Source organism: Cebidichthys violaceus, unplaced genomic scaffold (genome assembly GCF_023349555.1).
Source record: "Cebidichthys violaceus isolate CVI_PGR_0920_01 unplaced genomic scaffold, fCebVio1.0.p SCAF_22, whole genome shotgun sequence".
In the NCBI taxonomy this organism is placed as follows: Eukaryota; Metazoa; Chordata; class Actinopteri; order Perciformes; family Stichaeidae; genus Cebidichthys; species Cebidichthys violaceus.
The window spans coordinates 9,675,642-9,697,495 of NW_027176395.1; the positions used below are offsets into that span (position 1 = coordinate 9,675,642).

Below are 21,854 nucleotides of genomic sequence, written 5' to 3' on the forward strand. Positions count from 1 at the left end.
ATGTCATGGCTCTCTTGAGTTTCCCCGTTATTTCTACAACTCAGATTTTTCTCTGATAGAGTGATTGGAACAGATACTTCTTTGTCACAAAAAACATTCATGAAGTTTGGTTCTTTCATGACTTTATTATGGGTTAACAGAAAAAGTGATCAAATCTGCTGGGTCAAAAATATACATACAGCAGTGCTAATATTTGGTTACATGTCCCTTGGCCATTTTCACTTCAATTAGGCGCTTTTGGGAGCCATCCACAAGCTTCTGGCAAGCTTCTCGTTGAATCTTTGACCACTCCTCTTGACAGAATTGGTGCAGTTCAGTTAAATTTGATGGCTTTCTGACATGGACTTGTTTCTTCAGCATTGTCCACATGTTCTCAATGGGATTTAAGTCAGGACTTTGGGAAGGCCATTCTAAAACCCTAATTGTAGCCTGATTTAGCCATTCCATTACCACTTTTGATGTGCGTTTGGGGTCATTGTCCTGTTGGAACACCCAACTGCGCCCAAGACCCAACCTTCGGGCTGATGATTTTAGGTCATCTTGAAGAATTTGAAGGTAATCCTCCTTCTTCATTATCCCATTTACTCTCTGTAAAGCACCAGTTCCATTGGCAGCAAAACAGCCCCACAGCATAACACTACCACCACCGTGCTTGACGGTAGGCATGGTGTTCTTGGGGTTAAAGGCCTCACCTTTTCTCCTCCAAACATATTGTTGGGCATTGTGGCCAAACAGCTCGATTTTTGTTTCGTCTGACCACAGAACTTTCCTCCAGAAGGTCTTATCTTTGTCCATGTGATCAGCAGCAAACTTCAGTCGAGCCTTAAGGTGCCGCTTTTGGAGCAAGGGCTTCCTTCTTGCGCGGCAGCCTCTCAGTCCATGGAGATGCAAAACACACTTGACTGTGGACACTGACACCTGTGTTCCAGTAGCTTCTAATTCTTGGCAGATCTGCTTTTTGGTGGTTCTCGGTTGACTCTTCACCCTCCTGACCAATTTTCTCTCAGCAGCAGGTGATAGCTTGCGTTTTCTTCCTGATCGTGGCAGTGACAAAACAGTGCCATGCACTTCATACTTACAAACAATTGTTTGCACTGTTGCTCTTGGGACCTGCAGCTGCTTTGAAATGGCTCCAAGTGACTTTCCTGACTTGTTGAAGTCAATGATTCGCTTTTTCAGATCCATGCTGAGCTCCTTTGACTTTCCCATTGTAGCGTTTGTGGGCGTTTGTATCCAATGAGCCCTATTTAAATGGCCTCAGAGAAGTCACCAGCTGTAGTCACTCATAATCACTCACAAGAAGTTAAGAGGCCATGCTATGAAGCTCATTTCATTGACACAACTTTCTAAGTCACCAAAATTGCTAATTCATGTTGCTGTATGTATATTTTTGACCCAGCAGATTTTGTCACTTTTTCTGTTAACCCATAATAAAGTCATGAAAGAACCAAACTTCATGAATGTTTTTTGTGACTAAGAAGTATCTGTTCCAATCACTCTATCAGAGAAAAATCAGAGTTGTAGAAATAACTGGAAACTCAAGAGAGCCATGACATTATGTTCTTTACAAGTGTATGTAAACTTTTGACCACAACTGTATATATATGTAGTTTTCTTTTTATATAGACCACATACAAATCATCTGTTGTGATCTCCCCAAGCCCCACACCCACTCCACCATTTACATGTACACAGTGTAACTGCAATACATATTAGATTGAATGCTATAATTGGTCGAACAAAGTCTCAGGAATATGGTGGGGGTTTTTTCAGTTTGAGTGCAAATCAATTACAAACAAATTAAGACAGACGTAAGGTGAACAGATGAGAAAGATAATTATTTTAGTTGAAATTATGCCCTCTAAGATAAGATATCTGTCGTCTTCACATCAAAAATGTATTTTCCAGCCATAGAAAGAGGAGATATGCAAAGTTATTATTTGTGGGTATGGAATAAAGCAGTGTTGATATCAAACTACATCAACAACAGGTGGACAAAACATAGGATAACACAAAAACTATTTAAATTGTAAAAGCCATAAGATGGTTCTTACAGTCTAACCTCATCTTGCTGTCTCACAGAAGGGCCTGTGTCAAAACCCAGTTGTAGTTCCTTTAATATTTCAGTTGGCATACTTACACAGTTCATAGTGTGAAACAAACTTGTATTTAATCAAATTATGGCAGACTACAAAGCAAGCAAACCTTTGGCCGGATATGTTAGCATATAAATTCTGTTTGGCTTCTGCTTCTTCAGGATCATGGTTTGGGGGATTATGGGGGCCTGGGGCCCATAACTCATTTTTGTCAGGCCCCTTTGAGAGGGTAATCTGGCCCTGCTGTAATTATCCTACTGCCTGTACAATCCGTGTGGTTATGTTTAAGCATAAGGCTGCGCATATATGAAACGTGGCAATTCATGACAATACATAATTTAGATTCAAAGCCTTTTTTTAATTGGTCCAAAAAAGATTTGAAAAATAATACACACCTACACACACACCTCCAGGAAATGAGAGCGAGAGACTGAGTGAGTAGAGAGAGAGAGAGAGAGAGAGAGAGAGAGAGAGAGAGAGAGAGAGAGAGAGAGCGCGTGTCCGTTTACAGATATAGAGTGAGTCATGGGGTTTCAGCAGGGACCAGGCACACTCTGGAACAGTTTACCCAGAATATGGACTTCACATTCGCGGCGGCGGTCAGGGTAGGAGCCTCTATCTTTCCTCTCCTGTCTGCTTCATGTCCTCTTCTCCTCCTCTGAGGGAAGCGGAGGAACTTCCCTCAGGAACTGCCTCTCCGGAGCAGCGCAGCCGGTCGGGAGTCTCAGGCTGTGTTTGAGGGAGGCGGGGGGACGATGCGGAGCAGACCGCTGGTGACCTGAACTTCATTTCCTTCCTCTCTGGCTGCTTCGGTCGGGAGGTTACCTTTCAGAATAATGATCCAGTTCTCCAGAACGAGTAGAAAACCGAGCAAGATCAGTCCAAAGCTGCAGCGGGAGCTGTGAGCGGACGCAGCGGGCATAATGCGGACTTTGTGCACGGTCTGAGCGCAGCAGTCTGCGGAGAGACGAGCTGGCCGGCTGGATGAGCCGCAGCAAGACTTTCTATTTTCGTGAAGGTAAGAAAACGGGATATGAATGCAGTCTGGCCTGGTCATTTTGTATGTTATCAACGTGTAATTTTTATTTTTAATCCCATTCAGGGAATTGCCCCTTTGAACTCATTCATGTCCAAATAATTATGAATAAACAGTTACAACCAGAAGTAAACGGAAAAAACTAGCAATTTAGAAATGACTGTACTGTAATAGTTGCTACACTTTTTTCATTAATACCTTCACCCACTTAATTTTTAATTAGGTCTGAAATAAACAACAACAGCAACAACATATAGACAGGTCCTCCTGGGTGGTACTTGACATGGACTGCGCTCTCTCTCTCAAGGCGCAAACCAAAAGAAGAAGCCGACAGTATATTCTCCAAACTGGGGTAGTGCTGCTACACAAAACAGCTATCTTCTTTAATATAGCCTACGTTTTGCATGGGCACATTCATAAATATATCATATATAAGATTGATGCCAGAGACTTTGTTGGTAAAATAAGGCGGTGAGGTCAGGTCACCATTATTGGATTCGGTTTGATGCCTTGTTTGACCCCCACCCAAGGAACATTACATAACTGTTGAACTGCCTTGGCCACAAATCAATGTAATCTGTCAATTGGCTGCTGCTGCCTGGTGCCATTGTATTAATCATCACCACCACCCAGTTAACGACCACTAACTATACATTATCATCACTTCCTTTGCTGGAACTGTATCGGATAGTGAACTCAAATGTGCAGCAGTTCAGGGACTTTTGTTGATGTGTGTGTGTTTTTTCCCCTTCAATCCACCTCAATAATCAGGCTTTTGTTTGGGAGCCAACTAATACTGATGCTGGCGTAAATCTCTCTACTTAATTTAAATCGCATGACCTTGAGCTACGCAGTAGCACCTTTCCTCATTGCGAGAGGCCCACATCGATCTCAGTTTTGTCCCCGTGCAAGACATTTGTCTCGTCTTATCTCTGCTGACAGGCTGCGTTCATCACCATGCCTGCACTCCTCCTCTCCTCCAGCATGGCTAAACTTAATGAGTAAAGGGAAAAGATGAATGTAAAGTGTAATTCAGCAATCATTAAGAGCACATATTTGGCTTTGTAACACGTCTTGTGTTAATACTACATCGGACACCCCCTCTTTAACCCCACTCCTTAATAATTCACCCTAAAGAGTAGTCCTTCCTTGTGCTGTGGGGTTAGGGCACAATCCTACAGGGTCGACAGCGTAACAAATTCATGGTGCTCATCAGCAAGCCAGTTGCCTCTTTCCCTAGCTCGCCTCATTGTTCACATAATGCCTTTGACTGCCATGTTTTGATCTTTTGAATTTGGTCTTTTTTATGCTCTTTGTTCAGTTTCATGGTTTTCGACTGTGGAAAGAGAAAAATAAGTTTTAGTTAGTGTTAGTTTCCATTTCAGATTGGGGCTCACCTTACTGATCTGCACATAAATGTGTTTTTCCCACCATTTCCCCACACCTTTGCCCTTAGTCTCTTCAAATATCCTTTTCCACTAGCTGTGTGTCTGAGGAATATGCAAGCAACCTGTAAGTCATCTGTATGCACACTGCTTTGCTCTTCCAATTTACAATGCTTTGCATTCGTGGAATAGAAAGGGAAAATAAATCCTTTAGTGTTCAGTGGAAAGCATGCATTTTGAGAAAATAAAACTAGACTGATTTTCCTATTATTATTATTTTGCAACAGGTTTCTGGAACCAAATGTCAAATCAAGAGAAAAGCTTTGTGGAACCATCAGTGTGTGACGTGAAAGGGAAGGAAGCGAGGAAGAGGATGTCCACAGATAACCCTCCAGTGTGTTGTGCATGTCAACACCGAGTGCTGTGAAAAGAGCTCTACCCGGTGGTAAAAGAGAAGAGAGGGTGAAAATGTGATGGACTTAAATATCTCCCAGCTCAATTATGGACAGTGGCTGGTGAAGGAATCATATTGCTTAATGAGACCATTACTCTGGTATTGGGAAGCTTAGGACAACTAACTACCAAGGGATTACTCAAGACACTCTTCAGCACCAGGCCAGACATGATGGTGTTATTAAGAAAACAGCCTAAATCCAATGACTGTTCTGTTGGATTTGAATCCTAATTTGTCACATTTTTTTCTGATTTGGTGTCTGTATTTTTTCTGATCTGTTTGAAATGGAGATACAGTGGCGTTTGTGGAATAAGGACTGGGCCTCCTTTATAAGGCCGTGGATACCTATACTGTTGGGCCTTCACCTCCAGTTCTCCCGGGCCTCCAACTGTCCCGAGGAGTGCCGCTGTGATCGCACCTTTGTTTACTGCAATGAGCGGAGCCTGACCTCAGTGCCTCTGGGAATCGGTGAGGGTTACAAAACCCTTTACCTCCACAACAACCAAATCAATAACGTTGGTTTTCCCCTGGAGCTCCACCACGTGGCCTCTGTGGAAACTGTGTTTCTCTATGGCAACCAGCTGGATGAGTTCCCCATCAACCTGCCCAAAAATGTGAGGGTTCTCCATCTGCAGGAGAACAACATCCAGACCATCTCCAGAGCAGCTCTGGCTCAGCTTCTTTTGCTGGAGGAGCTGCACTTGGATGATAACTCGATTTCTACTGTAGGGGTGGAGGAAGGGGCCTTTCGCGAGGCATTATGCCTCAAGATGCTCTTCCTCACCAAAAACCACATGAGCAGTGTGCCTATTGGTCTTCCAGATGATCTGAAAGAATTGCGATTGGACGAGAACCGGATCGCTGTTATCGCAGAGGAAGCATTTAGGAATGTCACCCGCCTGCAGCGCCTCCTATTGGACGGGAACCTGTTGACAGATGAAGGGATTTCACCAGGGACCTTTCAGGACCTGGTTACCCTCAGGGAGCTGTCCCTGGCCCGCAACTCACTAACATACCCTCCCCCGTTCCTCCCAGGGGAGGTGCTCGTCAAAATAAACTTTCAGGAAAATCAGATAAACAGGATCCCTACCAGTGCATTTACAGGGTTGCACAAGGTGGAGAGGCTGGATATTTCTAACAACCAGCTGCAGTCGTTGACAGAGGGGGTCTTTGATGGCCTCCACGGTCTCAGACAGCTTACTGTTCGGAACAACCTTTGGCTGTGCGACTGTAGCATCAAATGGGTGGTGTCATGGCTCAAATCTCTGCCGGCATCGCTCAATGTACGAGGCTTCATGTGCCATAAACCTGAAAAGTTCCGGGGCATGGTGATCAGGGAGCTGAGTGCTGAGCTGTTCCAGTGCCCACAGAGCACAGCGGCTGCACCCCTGTCTTCTTCGCTGGCTGACACTGCTCTGATCCCATCCCTGTCCTCTTCCTCAGACTCCCCCCGCCTGGTCACTCAGTATGTTTCCCCCTCCTCCAGGCAACCCTTCCCTACATTAACCACCCATTACCCTGTCTATTCAACAAGAGAGGGGGGGTTGAGGACTAAGAAACCGTTAGACCCCAGGAGGGAGACTTTGCAGGTCACGTTTGCCATACTGAATGGCTCAGCTATCCACGTCAGCTGGGTGGCCGCCTTTCCAGTCACTGCCTACAAGGTGACCTGGGCCAGGATGGGTCCCAGTCTGACAGGGGACACGGTCAGGGAGAGGATAGTGGGTGGGGATCACCGAGGGATCCGACTGGCTAACCTTGAGCCAAAGTCAACCTATCGGATCTGTGTCATTCCCTTGGATGCGTTCAACAATTACCGGCCCAAAGATGATACCGCGTGCACTGAGGCCGTGGCCACGGTGGCCTCTTTCAGCCCCGACAACAACAACAAAAGACCATTGGGGCCTGAACAGGCCATGCAACAGGAACCCAGCTCGCCTTTCTTGCTGGCTGGACTGATTGGCGGTGCTGTGATCGTGGTGCTGGTGGCACTCCTCAGCATCTTCTGCTGGCACATGCACAAGAAGAGCCGCTCCAAGTCCTCCACCAAGTGGAAATACAACCGGGGTCGGAGAAAAGATGACTATTGCGAGACAGGGACCAAGAAAGACAATTCCATCCTGGAAATGACTGAGACTAGCTTCCAGATAGTCTCACTCAACAACGAACAGCTCCTCAAGGGAGATTTCCACATTCAGCCTATTTACACCCCTAATGGGGGCATCGGCTTCCGAGATTGTCCCCTGGAGAACAACAGCACAGTTTACTGCAAGAACAATGTTCAGGATGCCGACTTTTCTGGCACATGATGGTTTGGGGGAGCATCAGGAGCATTTTTACTACCCACACTTTATTGGACACTGTACAGTGTTAATACTATTTGAAACCCCCGTGTCTTCAAGAAATGTAATTTATACAACTAACTGGACAGTATTTTTTTTTATGACAACGTTGGATTTAAAAATTATTGGTTTCTGGAGTTGTGCTGTTTGAGTTCTGTGCGCAGACATGTAAATCAGGATTCATTTATTAAGTATTAAGGCTGGGTTTTGTTAAATTTTTTTAATGAATAGTAAATGATTTTGAAGTCAATGTATACTGTAACCAAGACTGATACAGAATCCTCACTGTAGGTGCAGTACATCATACCAATACTGAAACCAGCTGGTCTAACTCTGCATGAGAGAGGGACAAAAGAGACTGACACAAATCAGCCACACTCACCACTAGAGGGTGTCGTTTTCTTGAAACCATACAGCCCACTTTACTTTTCCTGTGACTGTTTTTCATGAAGTCATCAGAGTTATTTGGCATATTTGTTTAATTGGCACTACAGTCGATAGAGATGCAAATTATTGGATTCCTGCTCTAGGAAGAGGACATATTTTTATGCAAATAGTATTTTACTCTGCTTCAAAAGGAAATGTAAAGGTCACACTCATTAAACATTCACAGAAAATGGCAGGCTGCAGTGCTTTCCTCTGCTTTTCAAGATTAATACATTATCAGTTAAGAGATCACGTTATTAGTGCTGGCTGTGTTTGATGGTGGGTATCACAGTGAGCCGCAACAAAGAAGCACATCTGCCATCTACTGTATGAACCAACAAGAACCAAATCTTCTCCTTTTGTTCAGCAAAAATAATGTTATGGTTAAACAGTATACATATATATGTGCCTTGAAGTTATCAGCTTACAATGTCTTTTGAATTCATGTTTTTGCACAAGAGGTGTATTGTGTATACAATTGAATTGGTGTTGAGGAAATTTCTTGCTCATGATTATTTATTTACCTCGTTACACATTTAATTAAAAACATATCTCCAAAAGTGAACTTATCCCTCGAGATCTGTCCCAGAATAATCACTGACTTAAACTCTTACAAGTATACTCACGTGGGAGAGCTCAGTGGTATAGCAGAGGTCTGCTTGGAGAGGGTCTTTTGAGGATGACTAGTGCAAACTCAAGAGTCACAAAGAGATTGCACTTAACTTCTACTTAACACAAAAACATATTAAAGCAGCATCGCTGCTGAACCTTGTGCAGCTGTGGGCATGCACGTGAGAATCAAAGATGTAAAACAATAGGCTGAATTTGTTAAAATTAAAGGAGTATTTAATGACCAGGACAGTGTTGAAAATCTTTCTTTGAACCAATACATTTTTGCTGTCTAAAGCTATCAAATAAGCCTATTACACTACAGGAACTTAATGGCCTGAAACCTGGAGCTTCCCATACCCCAAACCTGTAACCCTGTAGGTTCTGTTGGTTATGTTTTATAAACCGGAATGTTTCGGACACACACTTACTTTCTTAAACGCAAGTCCTGCATTATTTATTCAGTTTGTTGTGTTGCAGACCAGCTGTGGCTGAGGACCTGTGACTAGTGAGCAGTGTAATTTAGGGAAATGTTTGAGTACAGTGGAAACAAAAGCAGAACCTGTGACAATGGTCTACACCTATAGAAATAGAATAGGAGTAGAATGGACATTTATACTTTTTGGCCCAACTGACGTGTGTTGTCACCATAACAACAAACAACTGGCCTTTTCACTCAATGACCACTACAAACAGTTCAATGTCCGTTCTACTCCTTTTTTTATGGCTAACAATTTGAATGGGGGGGGGTCCCCATTTGGGGCCACATTCTCAGAGAAGTGGGGCCAGACATGTTGCGGCAGACACATGAAGAAAACATGCTGAGGGTACATCCCAAGTCTTTTAATTGTCATTTCCTCGTTCCTCGCTCCTCAATTGAATCGGAAGTTGTTCTGTGCCGCCATATTGACGGCCATCCCAAAGCTTTTATTTCTGATCTGAGGATCGAGGATCGAGGAGGGATCTCCAAGGAGCCATGAGCGAGGATGCACAAGAACAGGCTTCCAGGAAGTGTTTTAACGGCTGACACGCCCCTCATTGTTCGTCAGTTATGTGATTGGATGCTGCAGCCGATCGGACTGATACGTTTTTTTTCAACATGGAAACAATGAAGACAGATTGCAGATTAAACTCAAGCTTTATATATGATTAGTTTTTTGATTCACCATCTGGTACCTTTTAAGCCCGAGGGTCACCCATTTGGACGCAGAGTACATAAAAACTTAGAGAGTTTTGTGTTAAAAGTAACTGGCAGAGAACCCACGAAGAACGAATATAATGATGTTATAGTTCTGCAGAAACCTCAGCGTCCTGGGAACAACATGAACTCGGTCACTTCTACATGAGACAAACACATCTCCCATCAGCCAAGCAAACAAATAACAAAATATCATAAATCATACTCGATATGACTGGAAAAGACCGGAGAAAACAGCTGCTACACTCCGTTAGCAACGTGCTACCTACGAACATGCAGCATGAAAAAGCATGTCCGCTTGACGGAGATTACGGACATATCTTCCATTTCTCTCTCCGGTAAACCATCGCAGAGATATTCAGCTTCGAACACAAAAAGTCACACAGCTTTCATCGAATATTGTACTCACTTTTGGTCGAATCTCAGCGAAAAAATGAAATATCTCCGTACTTCCACTGCTTGGTATGTCCAGCTGCATGTGCTCTGTGTGAATCCGTTCGATTCGTGTCTCTCCGACACTCCTCGGCTTCTTGGGAGGGTTGGAAGCTCAGCAAATTAGATTTCAGAGATGGGACGTTTTTGAGCTTTATTGGCTAATAGTGCTGTCAATCATCTAGCTTTCAATTCCAGGCAATTCTATTGGCTCCTACGGTTCGAAGGCGGTCTCAATGGTGAAAATCGGAGAAAGGGGGGCTGAGATACAGCCCTAAACAGAGAGAGTGGGCTGAATCTGAAGCAGTATGTGACCATAAACTAAACAACTAAAAAGGGCTTAGAAAGAGCTTAAAACACTCAAAAAAGGTCCAATCTTCTGTCTTTTGATTCATTGAACACCAGGAGTGATACATAGAAGTGATATAGAGTGTTTTTGAATTTAAAAAATACTTTTTTATTCAAATATTGGAATATTTAATCAGTTTTTTAATTTTATATGCTCTATATTTTATAAATGTTTCACTGTATCTATGTATAACTGTGTATAGAGAGCCTTTATCAGTTGTTATAAGAGCTGGGAATATTTAAAATCTTGGATTTCCATAATTTCCAAAAATCAATATCCTGAAATTGCTGTTTTTCCAGGGCGAGTTTTAGAATTTTCCAAATTGTGCTGTGTTCCATCCTTATCTTATGTTAACCTGTAACATGTATACTGATATTTCCATGACTTTTCACATCTCAAAAATATATTTAAAAAAAAGTATATATATATATATATATATATATATATATATATATATATTATTTTTTTTTATTTAATTATACACTTAATTAGGTATTTCTTATCTTTATTCGAGCTGAGGCCTGCAAATAGGCCTCGTTTTTAAAAGGTTTTAAATATATATGTTCATTGTAGACTGAACCACAAAAGGGCCACAAACAACTTTCTTCATTTGTTAGAAACATTTGTCTTTTCATGATCTGATATTTCAAAACGTACAGACGCAAATAATTCATAAATATGACAAATGCATTCCGTCGGTAGAAATCGATTCTGCATTTATAAACAGGACACAGAACACAGTTTGTTACAGAGGTAACAGGCTACAGAGAGAACACACCTCTTTTACTCGATTACTGTGTGTCTTTATTAGTTATTAGTATTATTAGTTACTATTATTAAGTACAGTGATTATGTGTACAGACACAAACTTACCAAAAGTCTCTCCAGCTGTTAAAGCCGACTGACAGCTGATTCAGCCGTGATCAGCGGCCACCGTCATCAGAAACAGACGTCTCTTCACGTGACGCAACTGAGGAAAGGACATCTCATATTTCCTCGTTTCCTCTCTCCTTGCATCTCTCCCCGCATCCCTGGTAGGAGGGACTAAGATGCAAGGAAAGGGCGCAAGTGAGGGAAAAGGGGATGCAATTAAGAGACTTGGGATGTATCCTATATGTCAATTACACTCAAACGGCAATTTCACCCAATCCAGCAAAAATATTATCTATTTTCTCACTATTGCCGTCATATTTTTTTTTGACTGAAAGATCTTTAGTCAAGGTCAACTTACCAGCTCATATAGTGAGCCAGCACATTGTCTCAGGAGTGCTGACAATAACTACTCCAGGGGGTAATTTCTGTGTTACCTCTTGTCAGACTCAGAGACAAGAGTTTGCAACTATTTATTAAGTATATTTGTAAAGCTTTAGGAGGCTCACGCTGTTTTCCCAGACATTGTGCTTCTCAAATCTCTACTAAAAGTGAATAGTGCAAATTGACCCATAGTTATGAGTAAGACTATTCAAAAAAAGCTTTCAAGCTCAAATTGTTGTTTATTTGTCCAGGTTTTTAGGGCTTGAACAGAGTTAAATTGAATAGTGCTCACAACACTAAAGCATTACTTAACTCTGGAACCCTAACCCTATTTTCATGCCTCTGCTCGAAAATTGCCTACCCATACTAAAAAGAGTATATCTCTGCAACCACAAGGTGTATTTGAATCATTTAGGTGTTATAATAAAGGGAACCCTTGTGAGATTTGTTCAGATGTGTAAATATCAGTATATATGTTTCTGGTTAAGAGTAAATGAAGATGGCACACAGCACAAATTGAAAAGTTTCAGGTCGCCTAAAAAAAAGAAGCATTTTTAGGATGATTATCTCTTTGGAATGATGCAGCTGTAAGTCTAAACCTCTCCAAAATCATAGCACAATATGTGAACAGTCTCTGCAAAGTTTGACTTTGATAAAGTGAAGCACAACAAAATTAGAGAGGTTTTAGTACAGAAAGTTCAGACGAGGTCTCCAAATAGTTTTTTAAAATGTATTTTTGCACTTATGAAGAACGAATATAATGATGTTATATTTCAGATTAAACCGCAGAGCCTGGGATACAAGATGTAAGCCGTTTTTACATGCTCCAAACACAACTCAACAGCTAATTAAAGTTATTACCAAATATCAAAATCCATATAGCGCTACCTAGTCATCCCACTCGCCACATTTAATTGCACACATTGTGCAATTAAAATGGCACAGTGTGTGCCATTTTAATTTTCTCATGTATCAAACTATATATTTCACTTCGCTTTATTTGAAGGCCAGAATCCTCTCTGAGCCCTCTCTGAGTCTCTCTGTTTACTCTATTTTTTTCAGATCTCAACCCTCTTCCTCTACGCAGAGCCCCGTCTCAGCAACCCATTGGTCGATTTCAGTGATTGACACCTCTTTCGACGCGTTAGACCCAAGAGAATTGAGCTATACACATGTTGAAATGATTGACAGCACTGTTAGCCAATCAAAATCAGCAAAGAATCAGCAAAGTGCCAATTAGTTGAGTTTCTGGTTGTTTGAGCAAGCCCTGATTGCTGATTGCAAGGGCGGAGCTTCCACTCCTGGCAGACAATGAGCAATCAGTAAATAGCTGTACTTAACCACTGCTGGAAGCGACAGCTTTCAAGCGTCTGGCAAACAAAGGCTAGGGCGAACAAAGGCAACAGGGCGACTTTTTCAAGCCCGACTTCGTCAAGCTAAGACTTCTCGAGTGTATATATATATATCAATAATCTGTTTCTATTGACTACCATGTGTTTGCATCCTATTTCTGTCCATTCCTCTGCCCGGTGGTCACGTAGACATTGGGCCGCTTTCAGGAGCCGCGACCTCACTAACCTCATCTGTCAAGGGGGCTCTGGAATTGCCAGTCGGCAGTGCCGAAAGCTGAGTTCATCTCAGGTTACGCTTCCTTGCTCTCCCTCAACTTTCTTGCTCTAACTGAGACCTGGATCACACCAGAAAACACCACCACACCCGCAGCTCTGTCAGATGTGTACTCTTTCTCTCACACTCCCAGAGCTGTGAGGTGGGGTGGTGGTACTGGCCTGGAAATACTCTCTTGTCTCTGTTCCACAGTTCTCCCCATCCTCTTTCGAATTTCATGCTGTTACTGTCACTTATCCAGTCAAGCTCACCATTGCTGTTGTGTATCGCCCACCTGAGCCTTCCATGACGATGGCTCCGCACTCATCCTGCTCGGCGACTTCAACGTCCAGACTGATAAGTTTGAACCTCTTCTTTCCTTCCTCTCCTCCTTTGACCTTAACCACTCCTCTTCTCCTCCTACCCACAAGGCCGGCAACCAGCTGGATCTTATCTTCACTAGACACTGCTCTACTGCCAACCTCTCTGTCACTCCCCTCCAGCTCTCTGACCACTATTTTATGTCCTACTCCCTCTCCCTATCCTCTCCCCCATCACTTCCTCCACCTACCCACATGGTTTCAACCCATAGTCATCTCCGCTCCCTTTCCCCTGCTGATCTTTCCTCTTCTGTTACCTCTGCTCTCCCTGACCCTGAATCAAGTGACGTGCGGTGAGGTTCGTGGCTGGTGAGGCACTGACACTACATAAGTCAGATTTACAAATATATATGAACCCAATAGAGTATCTTAAATCACCATTCAATTGGCAGCTTGCACATTTTGTTATTGGTGTAATTGTGTTTACCGGTGTTTTTGTATAAATTGTGTTGGGGGGAAGTGACACGAGGGAAGATTGTGCGCGCACACTGGAGGAAGCGAGCTCCGTTCAGTGGACTCAGGAGAGCACGGTTTGCCGGCGATTGCTCAGCCAGGGATCCGAAGCAAGCTTTTAGGGATTAACAGGCTGGAGTCTTTGCTGGGAACGGCCCAGAGGGCCACCATCGGGACGAGCTGTGGTGAGGTAGCGCAGGTTCGGTGGATACAGGGACCGCGGCGTCTCGCCACGCATCCGCCGGTTATTGACTTTGCCTCGGGGATTGTTTTTTGTCATCGGACTATTATGCGTTACTTAAGGAACTTACTGAACTAATGAGACACGGGGTTTTGGGGTGATCGTTTGTGAATGTTTAGTTTATTGTGCCGAAGTACGGCGGGAGCCTCACTGTTATTTTTGGTTTTGTATTTTGTATGCCGAGTGAATTTTGAGTTATATTAATATATTGTTTTACATTTACCTGGGAGTGTGGTTTCTTTGGTGTCTGGTGTGGTCTATTCTTATAGGGAATAATAGGTTAATAATAATAATACCAGGTTATTCAGGCAGATATAGACTCTGTAAACCAACCAATTCAGATCCGCCCGTGCCCTTAATTTTAGCGTTTGTACTTTTCCCTTTTTCGGTTTATGTAATTAGGTGAATTGTTACACATTGACTACTGGTTGTTTTTCATATCAGCATTATTTACACACACATAGGTAAGGTACATATTTGATTTCACCGGGAGCGTGTGCGCCGCGACCTGCCTCACCGGGAGCGTTTCAGAAGCGGAGCGCTCGCAGGCACCACTCGCGAAAATCGTGAGATTCCGCGATAATCTGTGGAACAACCACGGATGTATAAAGAGAACAACAAACACATAAAAGGTTACTTTACCTGTCTGACGTTGAATTACTGTTGATTTGGTCATATTTCCCTGTTTTTTGAGACATGTTTAAGCTTGGATATAAAATCTTACATTTTAGTGGTTTAGCAAAATATAACAAGAAGAAAAGTATAGAAGAAGAGCAATGACAGAACAAGCATGAACCCGACCCGTGGGCTCTCGCATGCCCTCTTCTTTGAGGCAGAGTAGTTGTAACGGATCCCCGTATATGAAGTGGCGTGAAACTTACTGCTGGTGAAATTACTCCTTTATTGTTTTCTTACAGTCACCACCGTAAGAGCTTTAGCCTCATACGGGTCCATTAAACTATAATACTTTTAGCGGTATAGACGCGTAACAGGATCTGTAGGCATACCGTCAAGCTCACATTCAAGCATAAAACAAGTATGCACTTCCTTTTAACCTTTTCAAAATAAAAGTATTTCAAAATAAAAGTCTGATTTATCTATTACAGATAAAGTACCATAAAACGTCTATACATTCTTCTAACAATACAGTATCATCTAGGCAATAAGACAAAACAATCAACCCAAAACAATAAACCTTCCATGGGGTTATTTACACTCCCATCAAATTATAGTGTTTTACAAAATGGAAACCTTAAAACACACAATTTCCACTTACAGAATAACCCTTCAAATGTATAGGCTATACTACACAGGAAACAATATCACATTTCTTAACTGCATAGTGCTTAAACAGCTTCTAGCAATAAAACTAATTTCTGGACAGGGCGCTCCAAAGCAGGCCTGCTGGTGTGCTCTCCTTTGTGGTTCAGTTCCTTTTCTCCAAACAAGATTTTGGCCCGTCTCACAAGTCCATCTTTGCCTTGAATGACTTCTGAGACTGTCCCAAGTCTCCATTTGCTTCGTGGTAAAGTGTCCTCAGCGTCCAGTACTATATCACCGACCTGCAGGTTCCTTTTAGTGCTTTGCCAGCACCGTCTTGTTGTGATGTTATGGAGGTACTCTTTTTTCCATCTACTCCAAAACTGTTCTGTCAAGTACTGCACCTGACGCCACCTCTTTCGACCATAAAGATCCTCTCTTTCAAATTTACCAGGTGGTGGCAAGGCTGTGGTGGATTTCATTGTGATCAGGTGGTTAGGAGTAAGTGGCTCCAAACCATTGGGGCTGTCCAAAACATCAACTGTGAGTGGACGGTTGTTCACAATAGCCATGGTTTCATAAAAGAAGGTGCGCAATGACATATCATTAAGCCCACCAGGGGAGAGTAGCAGAGTGGCGTTGAGAACACTTCTGACAGTTCTTATTTGTCGTTCCCAGACCCCCCCTGAATGGCTGGCATGAGGTGCATTCATTACAAAGTCACACTGCTTTTCTGTGAGAAATATATTCAGTCTATTCATGTCCAATTCTTGCAGTGCGGCATTCAGTTAATTTTTTGCACCCATGAAGTTAGTGCCTTGGTCACATTTAATTTGTCGCACAGCACCTCTTAAAGCAATAAAGCATCTCAGTCCATTAATGAATGTGTCTGTGGACAAGTCCTCTAACATTTCAATATGAATGGCTCTAGAGCAGAAGCAGGTAAAGAGCAACCCATACCGTTTTTCTTGTTTTCTCCCTTGTTTTGTCCAAAAAGGACCAAAACAGTCCATCCCACAGTAAGTGAACGGTGGGGTGGGTTCTGTTCGTTCAACAGGCAGGTCACTCATCCTTTGGCTTTCAACTGGCCTTCTCAGCCTTCGACACGTCACACAGTGACGGATGTAGGTTGCGACTGCTCTGCTCAGTCCACAGATCCAATAGCCGTTGGACCTAATTTCATTGATGGTGAAGCCTTTGCCCTGATGTTTCACCGTTTCATGATGGTGGGCGATGATCAGATTCGTTACGTGACGTCCCTGAGGAATGACTGTTGGGTGTTTGAATGCGTCAGGGTAAGATGAGCGGCTGAGCCTACCTCCCACCTTGAGCACACCCTCTGCATCCAGGAAAACATCAAGGTGATACAGCTTGTTGTTTCTTGGAAGCTGATGTCCTTTACTTAGGAGCTTTATCTCTTCTCCGTATGTTTGGCTTTGTATGTTCTTGATGATGAGTCGCTCTGCACTTTGTCTTTCACTAACTGTTGAGAGGTCACATGACTTGACCTTTCTAGCACGCCGTAAGAGACGAGCCACTGCCTTGATGGCCCGAGACCAGCATGAAAACCTTTTCAGTCTGCCTACAAGGTCAACTTGTTCGAGGTCTTTGTCTGGAATGTCGGAGCCTTTCTAACTTCTGGGTCACCGACAGGTAGCTCTGAAGGCACCTCCGTTGGCATTTCTATCTCCTTTTGCCACAGAAAGCTGGGGCCAGTGAACCAATCAGAAGAAAGCAACTTGTCTACTGTTTTCCCCCTTGATGCGTAGTCTGCTGGGTTTTTATCAGTTGGTACATAGAACCATTGCTTGGGGTCTGAGGCATGACGGATTTTCTGCACTCTATTTGCTACAAAGGTGTGAAAGCGGCGAGCATCATTATTAATGTAGCCTAAGACAACCTTTGAATCTGTCCAAAAGAATTCTTCTACATTACAGTAGCCTAATTCTTCTTTGAGCATGTTGCTCACTGTGACTGAGACAACTGCTGCGGCAAGTTCTAACCTTGGTATAGTTGTGACCTTCAGCGGCGAGACGCGCGCTTTTCCCATGAGAAGAACACAGTGAATGTCTCCTCTTTCATTCTTCAGTCTCAGGTATGTGCATTGGCCGTAGCCCGTGGTGCTGGCATCTGAGAAGTGATGCAATTCTGTTTTTATCACCTTTCCAAAGCCAGCTGGCTGGTAGCAGCGAGCTACCTGTATCCTTTCCAGCTTAACAAAGTCATCTTGCCATTTCTCCCACCGTGGCTTCAATCGCTCTGGAATTGGGTCATCCCATCCTGTTCCTTGATGGCACATGTCCTGGAGAATATTCTTTCCGTTGAGGAGGTAAGGAGCTATGAAGCCGGTGGGTCATATATGGAGGCGACAGATGACAGGATGCCGCGCAAATTTGTGAAACCGTAAACCTCTGTTTGCACACAGGTCACGTGCCTCCTTTGCTATTTGAATGGCCTTTTCAGCAGACTCGACACTAATGATGCCATCATCTACATAAAAGTCTCTGGCTATGAACTGTGACCCTAATGGGTGTGAGTGACTGTGTTCTTTGGCGAGCTGCTTTAATCCATAATTTGCACACCCTGGTGAAGATACGGCTCAGAAGAGATGGACCTTCATCCTGTATTCATGGGGAGGTGTGCTTAGGTCGCCGTTCTTCCACCATAAGAAGCGCAGGTAGTCACGGTCATTTTCTGAGACATGGAACTGATGGAACATTTTTTCTATGTCACACATCAGAGCAATGTGATGCTGTCGGAAACGAATGAGAACACCAGTCAGGCTGTTTATCATGTCTGGGCCTGGGAGAAGGTGTTCATTGAGGCTACTTCCCTTGTACTTTGCCGAGCAGTCGTAAACTACTCTCAGCTTTCCAGGCTTTTTGGGGTGATAAACACCATGGTGAGGTATGTACCATTTTTCTCCAAAAGTGCCTTCAACACATACCTCCTCGGCGTCACCTCTTTCAATGATGTCTTTCATGTAGTTAGTGTAGTCGTTCTTGTAACTTTCATTTGCAATGAACTTCCTTTTCAGGTGACTGAGCCTCACAGCAGCAAGCTGCTTGTTATCAGGTAAACATGGCCTCTCTCTGAAGGGGAGGGGCATCTCATAATGTCCATGTCCGTTTGTCTTTATGCTTTCCTTTAATTTGTCAAGAAAAATCAAATCTTCTTGAGAGACTGCTTTGTCATCTCCTTGAGTGTCTCTGAAATCAGTCTCGAGAATTGTTATTGCATCCATTGGAGTTACTGCGGGCAGTTCCTTCACGGTTACTCTGTGACAGTGACCGTTTGACAATTGCGCATCAGAGTGAGGTGCTGAAGAGACGACAATACTCCACCCTAAGTCTGTAAGAATGGCAAATGGTTCATCATCCTTTCCTGTTATGACACGTCTGGGTACGAGAGCTCCTGGACAATTGTAGCCTATCAGTAACCCCACATCGCAGTTAAGAAGAGGCGGTATTTGGTCTGCAATTTCTGTGAGATGGCACCATCCTTTGGCCGTTTTGTGCGTTGGTATATGTTGTCTGTTCGCAGGTATGCAGTCTTTGGTGTATGTAGGAGGCAGTTTGATGTGAACAGTGGAATTGAACCCTCTCACACGCAGACCAGATGCCCATTCACTTTTAAAGACCATATTTTCGCCCATCATCGTAGTGAGCTTCAGTTTAACTGGGCAAGTAGTCAGCTGCAGTTCGCTCGACACCCACACTGGCACGATCATGGAGGTGTTTTCTGACTGACCTTGGCTGGTAACATTGAGGGATAGAGCAGATGTTAATTCCGTTTCACTGCGTTGCGCGGAATTTTCCCTTTTTGCCCATTCTTTGTTTTCACCTTTTACGTAGCCATCGTCATGAAGACATGTGGGATGTCGTCTTTTGCATGAGTCACACGTGTGGCGATGCCGACACTCCTTTGCGTTGTGACCGGGTTTTAGACATCCGTAGCACAGTCTGTTATCTTTGACATACGTCGTCCTGTATTCCAGTTTTCTTTTCATGAAGTCTGGACATTTGCAAAGCTGATGACCGATATCCTGGCATAGAATGCATGGGGCCTTGACCTTTTCCTTTGTTGATGTTTGCTTATTATTTTCCACCACTGTTTGTGTGTTGAAAGCGCTGGCTTTGTTTATTTTGCTTTCCCTTGTGCTCCACTTGTCTTGACTGGATTCAGCTGAATGGAGAGCGAGGAAAGAGGTGACTGGATTGCAGGCGGTTTCGGCCTCCACGGACATGAACTTGGCAAAGTCCTTGAAGCTAGGGAAATCCTTTCCTCCGTGAGACGCAGTGTCACTTGCCGGTTCCATCGTGAGGCTAGCCACTCTGGCAGTTTCCGCATCAACTTCTGATTTTCCTCACAATCGTTTAGGATGTTTAAGCCTTTTACATGGGGCATGGCCTGCAGACAGGCATTTAAGAGATCTGAGAAATCTCTCAGTCCTTCAGCATCTTTAGACTGTATTTTTGACCAGTTGGATAACTTTTCTCTAAAAGCCTTTTGAATGACAAACGGCTGGCCATACCTCTGGTTGAGCTTGTTCCAAGCGTCACTGTAAGCTTCGCTGTCACTGCGATAGAAAGCCCCTTCTAGGCATTTGTGAGCTGAGCCACCTACATATCTCTTGAGGTAGTGCAGCTTATCGGTAGTTGGAATGTTCTTTCTATCTATAAGGGACGTAAATGAAGCCTTCCATTCAACAAAGTCAATTGGATTGCCATTAAACACAGTGGGCTCTGGCATTGGAAGTCTGTTAATAGCAATGCTATCCTGAACAGCTTGTGCTAGGCAGGATACATCAATAGGAGGAGATGTAGTGACAACTGTGTGAGGGTGCGGTGTTGCAGGGGGAAAAGAGCGTATAGGCTCCTGAAATGACTTAAAGGACTGGGCATCAGACTCCTTTCTCACTTCTCTGTCATATGCTTCAAGTCTGGCTTGGGCAGCTTTCAAGTCTTTTTCAGCTTGTAATCGTTATAATTCAGCCTTGTGTTTTTCTAATTCCCTCCTGTGTTCTTCCTCTAAAGCTCGGATTTTTTCCTTTTGTCTCTTTTCCTCCGTTAGCATCTTATATTCAGCCTCCTTAGCAGCTAACTCCGCCGCTGCTTCTACTCGCTTGGCTGCAACACCTGAGTGCATGGAGCGATGACTGCCAGTCAGTGCTGAAGCAGAGGAGCCATAAATGGACCGGGCATAGTCTTGCTCAAGTAACTCACGCAAGCGCCGTCCTTCATGTTCTGCATCATAATCTCCATTTACACCAGTCAGTCTCTCGTTCAAGATTTTGATAATGTCACTCGTTACTGCTGCATCAACTTTACGCCTTAGCTCAGTATCGGGCGGGCCGTACCCTCTCAGTTCATCATGCACTTTCATGATATCCATTTTCCTTATTTCCAAATTGTCTGCGAGGGATGCCAAGTGACTTTCCGTTCGCTCAGATTTTAGCTCTTGTCGTGTCTGACGAGCTTGGGCTTTCCACTGTTCATAAAAACAAGTCTCCTTGCCCGTTTGCTCTGCTCTTCTTTACGATATGCTAGCATCTTTTCAGTGGGAACTCGCGCCCGGTCAGGACGTCTAAACGCTAAATTTGTATCATCATCTTCATCACTTAAAAGTTCAGCAAGAATCTTCTGATTGTTTTGCAAAGACTCTTTTAGTTCTTGTCTAACAGCACCTTGTTCTGTTTCCTTTTCTAGCATTTCCTTGTATTCATGAATTACCTTTCGAATTATTTCGATCTGTTGCTCGTTATCCTTGCTGCACAGAGCAGCGCCGTTTCCCTCCATTTTCGTTAGCCTTCCTCCCGTCTTTTTGCTACTTTTCCCGCGTCTTTAATTCACCGCTGCCCTTATCCATTTCTTCCGTAAAAGTCTTTCTTTCCACTGTAGAAGTTGTCCTTTTAATCCGTTGTTTCCTTCCACTGTAGAAGTTGTTCTTTTAATCCGTTGTTTCTTTGATGCAGCCGGTTAGCTGTGCAGGTGTAGTTCTCCCACGACGGAGCACGGTTAAGCTCTTACTGTAACGGATCCCCGTATATGAAGTAGCGTGAAACTTACTGCTGGTTAAATTACTCCTTTATTGTTTTCTTACAGTCACCACCGTAAGAGCTTTAGCCTCATACGGGTCCATTAAACTATAATACTTTTATAGTTTTTGTTCTACACAGACGTGAAATACAGTACCTATTATATGGAACGAAAGGACATATAATAAAAGTGTCTATAGATATTACAGTGGTGACAAACAATGAGAAAGCAAAAGGCACGCGCTCAACCCAGTTTGTGAGGGATTGCGCAATCTGAGGTGAGGCACAGCTCGTCGC

The 21,854-nt window shown here is 43.5% G+C and overlaps 1 protein-coding gene across 1 annotated transcript; it reads left to right on the top strand.

Annotated features, from left to right (window-relative positions):
• Positions 1–3,003: 3,003 nt before the first annotated feature.
• Positions 3,004–8,593, top strand: si:dkey-87k14.1 (leucine-rich repeat transmembrane protein FLRT2). The gene is made up of 2 exons (XM_068718116.1): positions 3,004–3,114; positions 4,805–8,593. Exon 2 carries the CDS (start codon positions 5,256–5,258, stop codon positions 7,278–7,280), a length of 2,025 nt encoding a protein of 674 aa, XP_068574217.1. The 5' UTR covers positions 3,004–3,114; positions 4,805–5,255; the 3' UTR covers positions 7,281–8,593.
• Positions 8,594–21,854: the final 13,261 nt, after the last annotated feature.

What these genes read in the sequence shown, in the direction of transcription:
- si:dkey-87k14.1 (XM_068718116.1), top strand. Translation starts at nt 5,256, where the DNA reads ATGGAGATACAGTGGCGTTTGTGGAATAAGGACTGGGCCTCCTTTATA.